The sequence below is a fragment of the Pseudopipra pipra genome, chromosome Z, assembly GCF_036250125.1.
Source record: "Pseudopipra pipra isolate bDixPip1 chromosome Z, bDixPip1.hap1, whole genome shotgun sequence".
NCBI classification, from domain to species: domain Eukaryota; kingdom Metazoa; phylum Chordata; class Aves; order Passeriformes; family Pipridae; genus Pseudopipra; species Pseudopipra pipra.
The window spans coordinates 45960004-45976157 of record NC_087581.1 but is presented as its reverse complement, the minus strand read 5'-3'; the positions used below and the strand labels follow the sequence as shown (position 1 = coordinate 45976157).

Here is a 16154-nt window from a genome sequence, read left to right as displayed (position 1 = left end):
GACATGAGCATGGGGTAGGAACGAGGACAAAATGGTGCTCTCTAAGGAAGCCTGCAGCTGAGAAAGCCAAAATTTGTATGATAGTTTTGCTGCAGACAGTGTGGGACCATGTTTGACATGTGAAACCAGCCTACATCTAAGCACAAGTAAATCTCTGTAACTTGCATGTAATGGAAATCTGAGGAGACTCAGTACCAGCTATTTCAGTCTGACATTGTGGGAGCCAACCTTCACCCAGATGGCAACATCTGCAGCACTTTTCTATGCTGAAATGAGCAGTTTGTGTCATGAATTGCATTTGAAATTTTGTTGTTTCCCTAATTTTTAAATATTTTTAAGAATATTTTTTAAATTATGCTCTTCAGTTATAACTTAATTAGCAGCTAGTCAGTAGTTACCTGATTTATTTTATTGCATGAAATAAAAATGTCATCCCTAATTTGCCTATATCTAATTCTATGCATTCTACTTAAAACTGAAATACATGTACAGCAAAAACAAATTTGTAAAGCTATTTTGCTTTAAGCTACTTGGAATTCATGTTATAAGTGGAAAGAAAAGTACATATTGCAAACTTTTTTTAAGAGATAGAGTTTGCATGTATGTGACTGGTTGAAAAAGTCATCTTTTCATATATGATAAAATGAACAAATGCACTAATTTCCTACTTTGACCACTACCTTTTTGTTCTTGTACTATATGCCTGATAGTATCCAAGGCATCTGACAATTCTAATGTTTATTTTAAGTAAATAAAAAATTGCATTAGCTTACTTAATCCATCTCTTTGAAGCAGACATTGGTCTGTACATCTCTTTGACTGGTAACTTCATTAATAAAATATAATTTCTTAATTTTCCTAGACAGCTTTCTTACAGTCTCTAGTAGATAATGAGCTTTTATTTTCCTATGCTCAATTTAATTCCATTACTTGTGTTTAATACCTGCTTTGGTTCTTATTTTTTTCTACATGATTGCCTGGTAGTATTTGTATTTTACTGAATGTCTGTATGTAGGCTTAATTCTTCAAAATATCGTAATTCCTGTTTTACAGGTTAAGTCTAACCTTGTGTTTTCCAACAGACATTTCTCCTCCCTCCCTCTCACTCTTTCTCCTTCTCTTTTCTCCTCTGTCCCCCCCTTCCTCTCCTTCCTTCTCTTTTCCTGTCTTCCTCCTTCTCTCCTTTTCTCCTTCTCTCCTCTCCTTCTTTCTTTCTATTTATTTGCCCTTGCAGCTGCTCCTAATTCGCTATGATCTGGAAATCTAATTAAATTCTTGTTTGACTTTTCCTTCAGATCATTAACAAAGCTGCTAAATGAAAACAGGAAACTTCGGTTTGTTGCCATGTATTATAACACCTCCTCTTTTAAAACTGTTTACCCATAATCTCTTTAAATAGGAAGATTTAGAAGTTTAGCAGATGACTAGCTGAACTTTGGTTATTTTATGACCTTTGCCCACAGCAAATGCTAAAGTGAATGTAATACGTTAAAAGGCAAAGAGGATCCTGTGTATCCACAGTGTAATGGCAGAATGGTTTTGTGTGTGGAAATATTTCAGAATAATAGCCAGGTAGTAAATCCATGGCTTTGCAATAGTTTTCTAGTAGTTCATTCTATTCCTGTCTTTAGATTAAGCACAGAAAAGTGTTTCCTTCACCTCCAACAAACTTCGAATCCCTGTAGGAAGTGGAGCCCTCCAGATCCAATGGCAATCAACACTGTTGTTTGCGTGAGTGAACATGATTCAACAGACAGCAACTGGAGACAGAGTGGCTACTGCTAAATATAGAAGTCTGGATTTTATATTGTAACAGATGACTTCATGAGATGACATGAAATTTTAGTAGAACAAAAAGGATAGAGTTCAGTAGGTGCTGCACTCTGAGCCCCTGGACTTATTAATATCTATGCCTTGACTCGTCCCAGCTGTGAAATCTTACCATGAAAAATGTGCACATACACGTGAGTTCATCCAGTTTCCAGAAGCTATGGCAGTCCTGTCCCATCTCCTGTTATCAATGTGAGACGTAATCATGATCCTTAATCAGCACACTGTCAGCTTTTGTTTCTTCCACATTTTCTACTTTGGGTACTCACTAAAATTGCATCAACATTCCATCACTTTCTTCTTTCTCTTTTGAAGAAAAAAATGCCATGTTTTTTTCTTCCACATTTATGTTCTATTTTTAGGTAAGAAATGCATTGTGGATTTTAAATAATAGCAACAAAAAGCAAGACAGTGGTTCAATTTATTTCCTAGCTTGTTAATTTACAGAAAATTAATGTAATTTTATTCCTTCCAGTTTCTGTAGGTAATTCTCTACAATGTGTTAGCCACATGAAATTTCTTACATATTTCTGCAAATCTTACACAGCTGTGTAGGAAAATTAGTAAATTATTATTCAGCTTCATTTTCATCCATCTTTGTGTTAGGTTATGACAGTTACAAAACTGACTATTTTAAAATACTAAAATATCTTAATGTGCCATTAAACATTTGTTGGTAATCTTTGATTATAAGTAGAAAAGATATTGTAAGGTGCAAATTACATTTTTTCTCTGATTAGAAAATTATAAATTAGTGAACTATTACTGTAAATCTTTGTCAATGGTGTCCATTGCTAAGAATGCTTAGCTGGCATATACTACCTGTGCTATCCATTTAAATTTTTGCCTCTAAGTAAGAAACATTTTAGTGGAATAATTGCTTTAAACTGTGGTTGATTGATCTCTCTTCAATATTGCTTTCCATATGACTGTCTCTTAAAAAAATCAAGAAGTTTATTTTTTTTCATATTCTAGCCCCAAATTTCATGACTGCACCATAAAATAACCTTTTGTGTAGCACTACTTGGTTCTGCTGCTTCTCTGCTCTGTTTTTTCCTTTTGAGTTGTAATCGGACCTAATTTATATGCTTTCTTTCTTATTCCTTGTGTATTATTTTCATAAATATGTAGTCTGTTATACCTGAATTATGCTCGATATCTCATTTCTTTGTGGCCTGATTATTGGCTTTACACATTTTACCTTCATCAATAAAGTGTCTTGGGGTCTAGTCCATATAAAATACTTTTATCTACTAAAAAATCATGAACTTTAGTCCTTGCTTATCTATTACTTTTGAAATATTAATCTATGCCTGTGCTGGTAGGAGCAGAAGTAAATATAAGTGATAGAAATGTGTGTAGAGATAACTTAAATTATTCCAGAATAAAACATTGCTGGTCCTAGCTCTTGAAACAGCAGTAGTGGGTAAAGTTGCTGCCTGCATGAACTTTGATATATACCAGTGGTGTAAAACTAACCTGAGAAGACAGACTTTAAAATACTTCCTTTTTCACTAGGACCTGCAAAACCCTGCAATATTATTATGTCAGCTTATTTTATTCTAGTGAAAAACTAACCCGTTTTCTAATTATGCTTTTGAATTTCTTGGTTTCTTGGACACTTGCCGAGTTTTTCAATTCTTCGTGCTCAGCTTTACATTATTAGTCTTCAACTGTTTTTTAAACTTACTACCTTATAATATTAACATTAGAAAATCACTTTGTTTAATAGAATGACAAATTTATTTTCTAAAAAACATAATCATCAGAAAGTTAGCAATAGAAGCTACTCCAGACATTTTCTTTAAATCCAGCCTGCAAGCTTTCCTGTTACTGATGTATAATGGACAAGTGAATATGATCTCCGACCATATCTAGTCTACCTCTTCAGATGTTGCCAAGCTTTGTAAACAAGGTAAACAGATATGTAATACCACTGAACAGAGAAATCAGTGATATTTTGACATTATACTATAGAATAGAATAAGAAACAGATTAATTCAGAACTAAATTCAGAATTAGGAACTAAATTGAGTCATTCTCCTTGTATAAAAGGACAAGGAGAATCGTAACGAGTTTTGTGTTATCGCACAGTTTGAATAAACCCATGATAATATCACAAAAAATACACGTTTTATCACAATTATGTACTCTACTGTTGCTTCTGTGATTGATAAAGTGGAAAGTTTTGCTTGAAAATGGTATTTGTCTTACTATGAGTAGTACATTCAAGTTGTATGACTGATTATGGAAATGGACAACATTGTGATTGTGATGTAAATCCACTGTAAATTTCTCAAGCACAAAGTGTAAACTTATGTTCTGGTACATCTTTGTTCATTATCCATTTTGTATAAATACTTTTTGGACACTTTATTTCCCCTATAATTCAATTAATATTAAATAGATTTTTAAGGACTATTAGAAATCTTATGTGTTTCATAAATGTATCCGTATTTGTCCTTACTATGTTCTGTAACAATTCTATCAAAAACCAAGAGCATAGGAGTGGTTGCATGGAACCCAGCAGTGGTGTTATTCCTCTGACTGTCCTATCATAAGGATTTCCAGAAGGTGGTTTTCATTTTCCAGTGTTCCTAATACTGTAGGATTTCCATAAAGTTACCAGTTTTCCAGTCTGATGACTATCCAGACCATTAGTTTTCATTAAGACCATCGCTAGGATTGCTTTTTGTAAATTTTTTTTTGCTAAAGGTCACTCTTGTGGTCTAAACCTTTATTTTATGAGGAGGCAGGATAGGTTACTGAGCAGTTGTACAAACTTCACTTGTGAAGGGCCTTCTCATGGCTATATTATGTATGTATGTAAGTCTTTGATTCCTGTAACTTTAGAGAGGAAATAGACACCTACATACAGAATGTTGAATAATAATACTATAAAATCACAGGGAGTAATAATGTCTTCTGTTAAGTTATTCACGTTGGACAAACATAAGGTAAGTTTTCCTGCCAAACAAAAGAAATAAATAACCACACAAAAAAAATTTAATTGCAAACTTTTATTTCAAGATATAGCACAAGGGGCGGAAAATTAGCCATTTTGTTCAGCACATTACATGTAATCAACAGTGCACAGGAAAAATCGGTTATAAAAATCTACAGGGATATCAATGCAAAGACTAGTATAGGCTGAAATGAGTATGATGCTGTTTTCATCAGAATAATTGTTCTGAAGAATACAGGCAATAACTGTTTGGTTCTAAAACAGCTGAGAAACAATGCAGATAAAAAACATTTAGATGCTGCTGATAGGAATGTTTCTGTTCCAGGAAGACAACCTCAGAAATAGGAAAAAGAGAGGAGGAATAGATGATGTAGCAATTTATTGCTTCATTTCCATCTTCACAGTCTATTGCTTTGATTCTCCTCAGAAACTTCTCATTGTGTACTATGCCCATCTTTATCACTTTTAAAATAGCGGGTACAGAAACCTTACCCTACTAGGAAAATGGAGGACACATAGTAGCTTACCAGAATAAAACTTAAAAGTTTTCTAATGTGTCAGTAGATTTGCATAGTCCCTTGAGCCATTTGTGGGTGGCAGACAATAAGTTTACAATTGAGTTCAGCTCCTGAATACAGTTTTGAGAGGGTTGTTTTGTTACTTTTTTTTCTTTTGAGTCCTTTTTGCAAGATTTTTCAAGTCCTTCATCTGAAAACTGCCAAGTGCTTTAGAAGTAGTAATTGCATGTCACTAATGCTGTGAGGTGGGAAAAGTTACTCATTTTATGTTTGAGAAGAACTGAGCGATATCCAAAACTCTGAATAGCAAGCAGAGCACCTGACATTATTGAGAAATCACTACTGCATCTAACTGGGACTTTCTCTGTTTTCCTAGCACTGTTCATCTATGAAGATAAAAATGGACTTGAATTATATGAGGAACTGAGAGAAATTATTAACATTGTAGTTAATATTGCTCCATTGGTATTCATAATGTGATAGCTAAAATAATGTGAAGAAATAATTAAAACAGAGTATAAAGGGGGAAGACAATATAGGATGCTTGGAAGGATGTGCTTCTGAAGCTCTAATATTTTCCCAGCCTGTTACTAGGCACTTGCTATTTGCTATGCTCTCAACATATAGCAAAAGTAGCAGCATGTACATATTAAGGAAGTTCTGAAATAGGTGTGTTTTGACTTAGACACCAGTGGAAATTACCTCAGGTGTTAGAAGGTGAGGTAGTGTCTTACAGTCCACAAAAAACCCAGTGAGTTCACTTCTAGTTTCATTTCCCTCCCCCTTTTTTGTTGTTTAGGTAATAGACATTTTCATTGAATTTAATGTGCAGAGGAGATAAACTGATCCTGTTTACTAATTACTTGCTTTTATCACCTAGGAGTATTTTAGTGGCATGATCCACGAATGGGATATAAAATAGCTAATTAGTTTAGTGAGGCAGTCTGTGCTGCTGGTTTAGTAATGAGGAGTTTACTCTCTTGTTTTGATTTTCTTTAACTGATGGAATTCCATTGAAATACTGCATACTACTTGCTCTGTAGTTCTTTTGGGGTGGTGGAAGGAGAATGGGGAAAGGGTATAAATGTGTTCTTAAAGTTTAGTAGGTTTACATCTTTACTGACAGACATAAATCCAGGTGGCAACAACTCCCAGCATAGAGAAATTTCCTCTAATTCCTCTTTAAGTGACTATTGAATTTTTAGCAAAAATTCAATAGCAAATAGCAGAGTTCTATGAGCTACCTCTTGCAGTTTGAGCATATTCAACCCATATTAATGATTCTAGTAGATGTTCTGTTTGTGTTGACAGGGACTGCACTGCAGTGCTTAAAAAGAGAATTTCCAAATTACACACTAATTTTTATTTGTTAGTAGTTGAGAGGAAGGCACTTATTTTCTAATAGCACTAGGAACTTACATAATCTTAGTATTAAATAGTGAGAGTCAGCTTTTCTTTTACTAAGGAACTTATTCTACAGAACCTCGGTGTAATTTGTGCCCAATTTGTAGAGCTTTAACATTGTAAATAGAGAATATTTGCCTGCGTTCTGTGTTAAAGAGAAATACTGATGTTTTGGAATTACTGCAGTAAGTAGCAAATGCTGTACAAGAAAAAAAAATGCTCCAGAGACACCTAATTTCATGCAATTATATCTGTACTTCAGGATGTTGACCTTAGGGAGAAGGAAGACACTTATTTTTCAGGGGAAAGAATACAAATAGAACATAGTTGATTTTGGTGGGGGTTTTTATTGTTTTGGTTTGGTTTTTAATGTCCATGTAGAAAGAGTCCTAATTTACTATAAGTATTTAATATTGATGTTATCTTTAATATTGATTTAATATTGGTTTTGGTCATCAGCCCTGTTATTTACATTTTCTTGTTTTCCCTCATTCCTGTTGCTTATCACACATATGGAATGAAACTCTTGTTGTGTGTATTTCATATGAAAGGTTAAGAAGTAAAGGGTTTTTATATGCCCCTTAACAATATTATACTAGAACTACTTCCTTTTATTTGTAGCCAATAGAAATTAATTAGAATCATGGAAACTGGAAGAAAATTAAAGCTGTAATTTATTATTTTAAATCAATGGATGTCATAATTGCTGATACAATTTTTTTTTCATATTCTGACTATAAATTCTGTAATAATGACTAAAAGCATCTTTTATATTTTTCTCTTGTTTCTAGACTGAAAAATATGAACATCCTTTTAAAGGAAGCTGTCAAACAAGATGAGAAACAGTCAAGAATTTGATTGAAAAATACCAAAATCTTAACCAAACCTTCAGAATAATACTAAAAAAAGCCCCAAAACTTGATGTAGCTGTAGTTCTCAGTGTAATAATGCTTTTAAAAATGCTTTTAAGCATGCAAATAGATATATATCTATAAAATTTAGCAACAAATCCTGAGGATGTCAAACAGATGTAAAATGACAGCAGAAATGCTAACAAGACACTCTTTCAGGACATTTGTATACCTGAGGAATGAAAGTGTAACATCTAAAGTATTTTCTAAATAAGTGACAGAAAGAGCCTACTGTACTCACGAAGATGGGAAAAAGGCAAATTTGCTTATGTCAGAAGTGAACATATTAAGGGCTTAAAAGACTTTATTTACAAATGATGTATTAAAAGTAATACATAGTATTATAGCTTCAAAAATGTAACAGTTTTAGCTAAAAGCAGAAAAAGTTATTAATACTGTGAGACTCATAATGAGCACTACTACATTTCATTTGCTATTTGTAGCTTTATTACTAAGTTAAGTTTAGTAATGTATCCTTTTTTATCTTATTTTTAATAGCTTGGAACTCACTATTTTGTAAGATTTTGCTTATATTCAAGGAAGGTGGCAATGAAAATGCTTCTCTATCTGATACGATTCATGATGGAGGTGATAGTTATGTCCATCAGCACAAGTTGTGGACCATTAGCTGACCACTGGCTCATGATTCCTCCCTTGGCACTTGTGTGCAGCGTGGCAGCTTGAATAGTATAATTGTGCAACCCACTGCCAGCTAATAGACAACTTGAAAAACACTGTTTCATGAAGCAAAAACTTAATGTGTCCGTGGTCTTTTGAAAGATCTAGTGTTAATTTATGTACATCCTGAATGTAGTGTCACGTACTTTACTAACTCCCACAGACACCAGTTGATATTCATGCAAGTGTTTTTGTAAATTTTCAGTAAGGATGAAAAACTTTTTCTCTAGATGATTCTGAATATAAAAGAAAACTCACATACGAAACAGATGAAAATTATGCAAACTGAGCATAATCTTTATTTAGAAGCATCATACTGTGCACTATTTATGATACATTTCCCTAATAATCAGACTTATGCATGAGGCATAAACCTAAGGCAGCTCTGTATATAGATTTTCCTTAATCTGACTCAGAACATGTTTAAATACTAGGTCAGACTCCAGGTAGGAAGATGTAGTAGTGGTTTCAATTAACTGTAAATTTTCTCTAAGATACGACCTCATTACTTTTTCCATTGCTTATGTGCATCAGTTGCAAAATCTAGACTATATTGAGTAAAACGATAAAAAAACTAATTACTGAACTATGATTGGAACCTAAACCATAAATTCTTGAAGTTTCATGGTGATACTTTTTACACACTTGAGTATAAGCAATAACAATTTGAGTTTGTTTTGCAGCTCTCTTACTTTAATCAATATAGCTATATATAACAATACCACATGCTAACTCTGTAGCATACCATATATCAAACTATGTAACATTGTGCATATTTATGCACTATGGTTTTGAGTGGTCCATATTCTCAAACTGCAAGAATAACTTCATTTATATCACTGTAACATCAAGCTCAAGTGCCATAAATGTCCTTAGTGGCAGAAAAGCTGTGTGAGTCAAATATGCTAAAATTCTTAAATCAAGTTATAGTATTAGGCTCATACACAGGCTCTGTCTTCCTATCTCTTAATGTAGTCCAGTATGGATGAGCTGATCAAAAGAGATGTATGAAGTTTAGCATCCTTACATATGGCTCAAGGCTATTACTTTAGACTAAAGATAGTTCAGTCCTTTGTCGTTAATGTCCCCACTGTGGATAGTGTTTGAAGCTGTCTGTCATTGGTTCAGACCTTTCCTTCTGCATTAGCTATAGAAGCAAATTCTGTACACATAATGGCCAGAATTCTAAGTTAGTTTCTTCCAAGAACAATCAAGTTTGCATGCACCAAAGTCATTCTTCAAAAACCAGGGGATGTGCATTAACTGCTCAGGGGATTCACTTCAAAACTCTGCTACAGCTACAGTCCAAAACATTAAACTTAATGTAGTTTTTCTGGAATATTCACATAAGATAAGCCATTTGTGAGCATATTAGCTATTTAAGCTGAAAACAAACACAGAAAATTTAGTTTAAAAATATTTTGCATTTCGTATGTTTATAATGCATATGGAAAAGCCACAGTAGGTCTTTTATCAGGTATTATGACATTCTGTCTCTTAAACTAAAAAACCAAGTTTGAGACGAACAGACAGAAAGGAAGGCTTTTGATTTTCAAAGCTTCTCATGCATCACTGAACCAAAATTCCTTTTCCTATGCTGAGTAGCTTTTTATTTTTGATGGAAACTCTAATGCTAAGATAAGATGGGCAGAGAGAAGATGGAGCCATTTCCTTGTTTTCTCACTGTCTTTTGTAAGTATTGGAACACATTTAAGGATGCTTCTTCAACTCTTGTTTCATTTTGCATAAGATCTGATTTGTTAATCAGCGAGTTTATTTCTGTGACCACAGAGAGCAGTTATGGTGAGTTGACTTTGACTGGCTTCCAGACACACATCCAGCTGTTTTCTCACTCCCCCTCCTCAACAGGATAGTGGAGTAAATAAGACAAAAAAGCTCTAGGTCAAGATAAAGACAGGGAAATCACCTACTAATTACCATCACAGCAAAACAGACTGAATTTGGGTAACATAAATTTAATATATTACAAATTGTGATAGAGTTGGATAGTGAGAAATAAAGACAAAACCTGAAATACTTCCCCACACCCTTCTGTTCTTCTGAGGCACTCCTTCATTCTGGAATCCTCCACCTCCTCCCCTGAGGGGTGGATGGGGAATGGAGATTATGGTCAGTCCATAAGTGCACTTCTATCCTTCTTCCCACTCACACTCTTCCCCTGCTCCATTCTGGGTCCTCTCTATGGACTGCAGAGGAATCTCTGCTGAGGCACCAGGAGTGTCTGCCCCCACTTCTTCAGTGACCTTGGTGTTCACAGATTATTTCTCACTTTTTTCCCTCTCCATCACTCCTCAGCAGTTTTCCACAACTACTGTGAAGTGGTTTTTACCCCGTTGTAAATGAGTTTTTGGAGAAGTGCCACCATCCTGGCTGAGGGGCTCAGCCATTTTAAATTACTTCAAGTACTTTCAAACATGTAAAAATGTGGGTGTTTATTTCTTTTTCTAACTCAGAGACCTGGCTGCAAGGAACTGCTTGGTAGGTGAAAGCAACATCTTGAAAATAAGTGATTTTGGAATGTCCCGGCAGGAGGATGATGGTGTGTACTCATCATCAGGCCTAAAGCAGATTCCTATCAAGTGGACTGCTCCAGAAGCTCTGAACTATGGTAAGGATATACCTGTATCTTCTCGCAAAAGAAAAATAAAATCCAATGTAGAGTAAGGAGCACCAGGACCACACCATGGGCAATATTTTGAGTATATATGTATATATTCCTAGTCCCCAGTTCAAAATTAATGATGTTTAAAATAATTTTAATTTTTCAGTCTTATTTATGTAAGAAACAGTGGTTTGCCTTCAAGAAAAATAAGGCAACAACATCGGAATTGCTGTTATGCAGCAATAGCATAGTGCTTTGGTTATGTTGCTGACTCATTCTATAGACAGACTCATCAGTCATCTAAATCATGATCATTAGCAAAACGAATGGGAAGTTCTGCATATTTATGGCGGTGAGTGTTCTAGCACCTCACTGAAAATGGTAGAAAGTGTTAATGTACTAAAACACTGTGTTAGATAATTCATTGCATTGGTGAAAAGGACAGTCACTGATTTATATTTTTTTTTAACTGCAGCTTTTCTTTACCTGCATTTTTGTGTATTGCTGGGCTGTTATCTTGAGTGTAAAAATCCATTATTTCTTACTAAGTGAAATGTCCATACTACATGGGTAATAGTTCCCAAACAGAAAGAGAAACTACTGTATTTAGCTTTTTATCTTGCATGAATCTAGAAGAACAAGTTCTTGTAGGTAAAGTGGGCTGTGAAGAAGCAACACATTAAAATAAATGATGGCATGTTCTGAATGTACTTCTCTCAACCAATTCTTTAGTTGAGTACTTAGAAAAAAATATTTTTAAATTTTTCATTTGAAGTGTCTATAAATATTTCTGCCATCTCTTAAAGCCCTTTTTCAGAAATCATGTGTTGGAAATAAATTTGTGAATTATGATTGATAGCAAAATGCTTCCTCTCATTAACACTTTTGCAGGAGTTAATGACATAACACAATAAAGCAGATCATCCCTTTGAAAGGCTAATAATAAACTTAGTTACAGTATAATAATAAACTTAGTTACAGTAATTGATCCTATATTACCAATTATTCTGAGAGGTCTTAGTGTCGCTAACATTCACTGGTGAAACACTTTTTTGGATGTTTGATCAACTATGAAAGGTGATTTGGATTTTTATTTTTGTTGTTTCAGAAATGCATACAGTATATTTCACATGTTATGGAAACCTATCTTTCATACTTATTTCATGTTTCCTAAAAGGCATACATATTCAAGCAGCTATAAGTAATTTTCTCTAGTGTTTGAAAAATAAACCTTCTCAAACATCTGTTATTGTGTTCAGTAGTGTAATATTCAACTTTCAAAATGTCATAAAAGGTTTCTGGGAAAGATGTGAATAAAACTAATGGAATTGTGTTTTACTGTTTTCCAGCCTAATAATATGGTTGTAAGAATTGCATTGATTTGTGTAGGTAAGATTGAAAGTATTTAAGATATCAGAATAAAACTGAATCTGCAGTATTTCAAAACCAGTTGGCAACCACTGGACATGTCTGTCCTTAATGTCAGGATTTAAGAGGTGGAAGAAAATAAGGAATAGGGCCATATAACCATTACTCGAATGCTAAAGTGCTCAAGACTGCAAAAAAGTTATTTTTTTTTTAAGTCACTGATGAATTCAATGTATATTACAAATTAAAAGCAGTCACTAAAAGGTTTTAAATTAAGAAAAAACACAAGTTGTGAAGTCTAGAAACCAGATTAGGGCAAATGGAGTGGTTAGGGCATTGTGTCAGATGTCATAAGCAAAGTTCCAATGCTGTTGGAGTTTTTGAGAGATGGAACCTTTGGTTCAGTGGGTGCTGTTCAGTGCCATTCCATACCATTATTTTTGCTTGGAGCTATATTATTTCCATTACTTGCAGCTGTTGTGATGTTAATATTAATGTGTGATGGGTTTGTTTGTTTGTTTTTTCTGAACAGGCCTTTCTTTTTTTTTCCCAGATAATGTAATAGTGGAAACTGTAATTAACTGTGCAGAACTTGTATGTTCTTTTAAAAAACACCCTAATCACCTATCTTGTATCTGCTGAATGCTATCAATGAAAATTGTTAGATTACTGAATGCCAAACTGTGGGGAGTTGATACATAGACAAGAAAACTAATCTTAGTACAAAGAGCATAGTGAATGTCTATAATTGGCATCTATTAGGCACACAGGCCAACGTGGCACAGCTGGAAGTGATATTTAGTCTTAATAGTAAACTGAATTTTCTGACTCAGAACAGTTATCACTGTCATCAACAGTCACTGTAATTTACATGTATTTTCCCTTTTTTTTTAGTCAGAAGTAGTTTAGTTGGATTGTTGGACGATTAGAGATAAACAAACAATACACTCACAAGCAGGTATTTTTAAAGAATAAAGGCACATATATACAAAGTAATAGTATGGAACAAAGAATAGTCATGAAAAGTGTTGAAAGTAATGTTGAAAATGGATTTTTAAGGTAACATTTTCCCTGATCCTGCTGCAAAAGGCTAGGAGCCTTAACTTTCTGATGTGAATCCATCCTTCTTAATGTGAATCCATCAGGGACAACAGAAAGATCTGCTTTCAAGATCTCTCCTTTTGCTGTCATTCCATAAGGAGGCTTGGAATTCAGTTATCTATCAATTATCTGTTTTGTTATCTCAGAGGCATAGTTGAAGGTAATGGAACCAGCAGGCCACTTTTTTTTTCCCTTTAAGTGATTGGGTGCATCAGTTCTTCAGGATCCAGCCATATTTTCATTTTCAGAGATCAGTTTCTCAGAGCATGAGAACCAGGCCTTCCTTGTGCTTACAAACTGTGTTGGTGGTAGCTCCTCTGAGAATACTCATTGCTATGTGAAATTAAAGAACTGGGAAAGATAATTTTTTTAAATCATTTTTTTAATTAAAAGTGATCATAAACAAGGGGAGAAAACCTAACATTTTTCTATCCTTTTGTATTAAAAGAAATTTTTGTAGATTAAGGAGGAAACAAACTCTTAACTTGCATGAAAATAACTGACATGCTAAGGTCTATTAAATAGTAAAACTTTAAGTTAGCTTATATTATTCCTAGGTATTGTCTTTAAGATAATTTGTTTGATAATGTGATACTGAAGACTGTGTTGTCTGCAGAATGTATATTACTAGTTACAGCTTTGTTATGCTCAAAGCTTGCCAATGTAACACTTTACCTCTACAGAAAATTTTGGGCCATAATTATCTGAAATGTTAATTTCTCTGTATGTTAAGCTGAGAGTTTGCTTTCCTTTTCTTAGGGAGATACACATCTGAGAGTGATGTATGGAGCTTTGGAATCCTTTTGTGGGAGACATTCAGTTTAGGAGTATGTCCATACCCTGGAATGACCAATCAACAAGCACGAGAACAAGTTGAGAAAGGTAAATATTCATAGGGAGTGAAAGAAATGCTGTATAGATCCATAAGGATTTAGTGCATACAGTATAAAACAGCAAAGAAATAACATACAAGTTGTGTAACAACTTCATAAAAAATAATATGAGGGTTTCTAAATTGCTGAATGTAGCTCTTTGGGAGGAGTCGAGTGCTATATTGGCCTTTTGATAAAAGGAATATACTGACCAGTAACTTAAAGGATGGCAGACTTACAGCATGCTGACTTTCATTGTTGCACAACCAACAGGTAAGATGGAGAAGAAGGATTTACTGCTGTGCAAAGCAGAGGCTTGACCAGAATGAATTAAGATTATGCTCATGCATGTATAAATATTCTAAACTGCCAGAAAAAAACTGTATCATTCCATCTTCTGTATTAAAGCAGTTCATAGAAAGATTGAGCAATTATGGTGGAGAATGGTAAGCTATTTGAGTGTTGGAAGCCACATTTGTCTTTTATAAAATAGTCAAAAGGCTTTACTTAAAACAGCAAATAACTATAAGCAGGATTTCAGAACTTCGATTTATTTTCATCATCTTTATTGACATTTCAGAACTCTTCCTGCTCTACATAGTACTACTGTGTAATTTTTAAATAGGCTCTAAGCTACTAACACTGTTAAATGATTTAAAACAAAGAGTTAAAAACCGTGTCCAGATGGCTTCTGCATATCTCCAGGGATGGAGATGCTGCCACCTCCCTGAGCAACCTGTGCCAGTGGTCAATCACCCTCACAAAAGTGTTTCCTGATGTTCAGGAGGAATTCCCTGTGTTTCAGTGTGTGTCTATCACCTCTGGTCCCATTACAGGAAAGAGCATGGCTCTGTCCTCTTTGCACTCTCTCTGCAGGTGTTTATATACATTGGTGAGATCTCCCTGAGCCTGCTCTTCTCCAGGATGAACAGTTTGAGTTCACTCAGCATTTCCTCATAGGAAAGATGCTCCAGTGTCTCCATCATCTTGTTGACCCTTCAGGGGACTCTCCCCAGTATGTCCATGTCTGTCCTGTTCTGGGAAGCCCAGCCCCGGACCAGCACTCCAGGTGTGGCCCCACCAGTGCTGAACAGAGGGGACAGATGATCTCCCTCAGCCTGCTGCCACATTCCTTCTAATGTAGCCCGGTATGCCATTGGCATTCTTTGCTGGAGGAGCACATTGCTGGTGCATGTTCATCCCTTGATGTCCACCAGGGTCTGCAGGTCCCTTTCTGTCAGGTTTCTTTCCAGCTGGACAGCCCCCAGCATTTATTGGTGCTAGGATTTCTTCTTCTCCAGGTGCAAGGCTTTGCACTTCCCGTTGTTGAACTTCCTGTCAGCCCCTTTCTCCAGCCTGTCCAGGTCCCTCTGAATGGCAGAACAACCCTCTGATGTATCAGCCCCACCTCCCAGTTTGGTGGGTACAAACCTGCCTCATCATTCAGATCATTAATGAAGATGTGACACAGGATTGGACCCAGTCCTGACTCTGGGGGTACACCTCTAGTTACTGGCCTCCAACCAGTCTTTATACCACTCATCACCTGCTTTCAGGACTCACTGTTCAGCCAGTTTTCACTCCACCTCCTGGTCATCCAGCCCATAATTCAACAGTGTCTTGGTGAGGATTTTATGGGAGACAGTTTTGAAAGCCTTAGTGAATTCCCTTCATATACCAGGCCACTTATTTCATTGTAGAAGTTTTTCAAACTGATCAAGTATGACTTGCTCTTGGTGAATCGAACCTGACTACTCCGATGACTTTCTTGTCCTTCAGATTCCTGGCAATTGTTTCAAGCATTTAGCTACTCCATCACCTTCCCAGGGAACAAGGTGATGCTGACAAGCCTGCAGTTCCCAAGGTTCTCCTTCTTGAAGATAG

The 16154-nt window shown here is 35.3% G+C and overlaps 1 protein-coding gene across 2 annotated transcripts in view; it reads left to right on the top strand.

Moving 5' to 3' along the window:
* FER (FER tyrosine kinase) overlaps window positions 1-16154 on the top strand; it is a 156173-nt gene that overhangs the window by 130633 nt on the left and 9386 nt on the right. Inside the window, exons 18-19 of one of the 2 annotated variants that reach the window (XM_064641023.1) lie at window positions 10781-10935; window positions 14158-14280. In XM_064641023.1, the coding sequence (XP_064497093.1) occupies window positions 10781-10935; window positions 14158-14280 (278 nt within the window). Of the gene's footprint in view, window positions 1-1631; window positions 2412-10780; window positions 10936-14157; window positions 14281-16154 lie in introns of those variants that run through there. The other variant, XM_064641024.1, reaches the window with a different exon arrangement.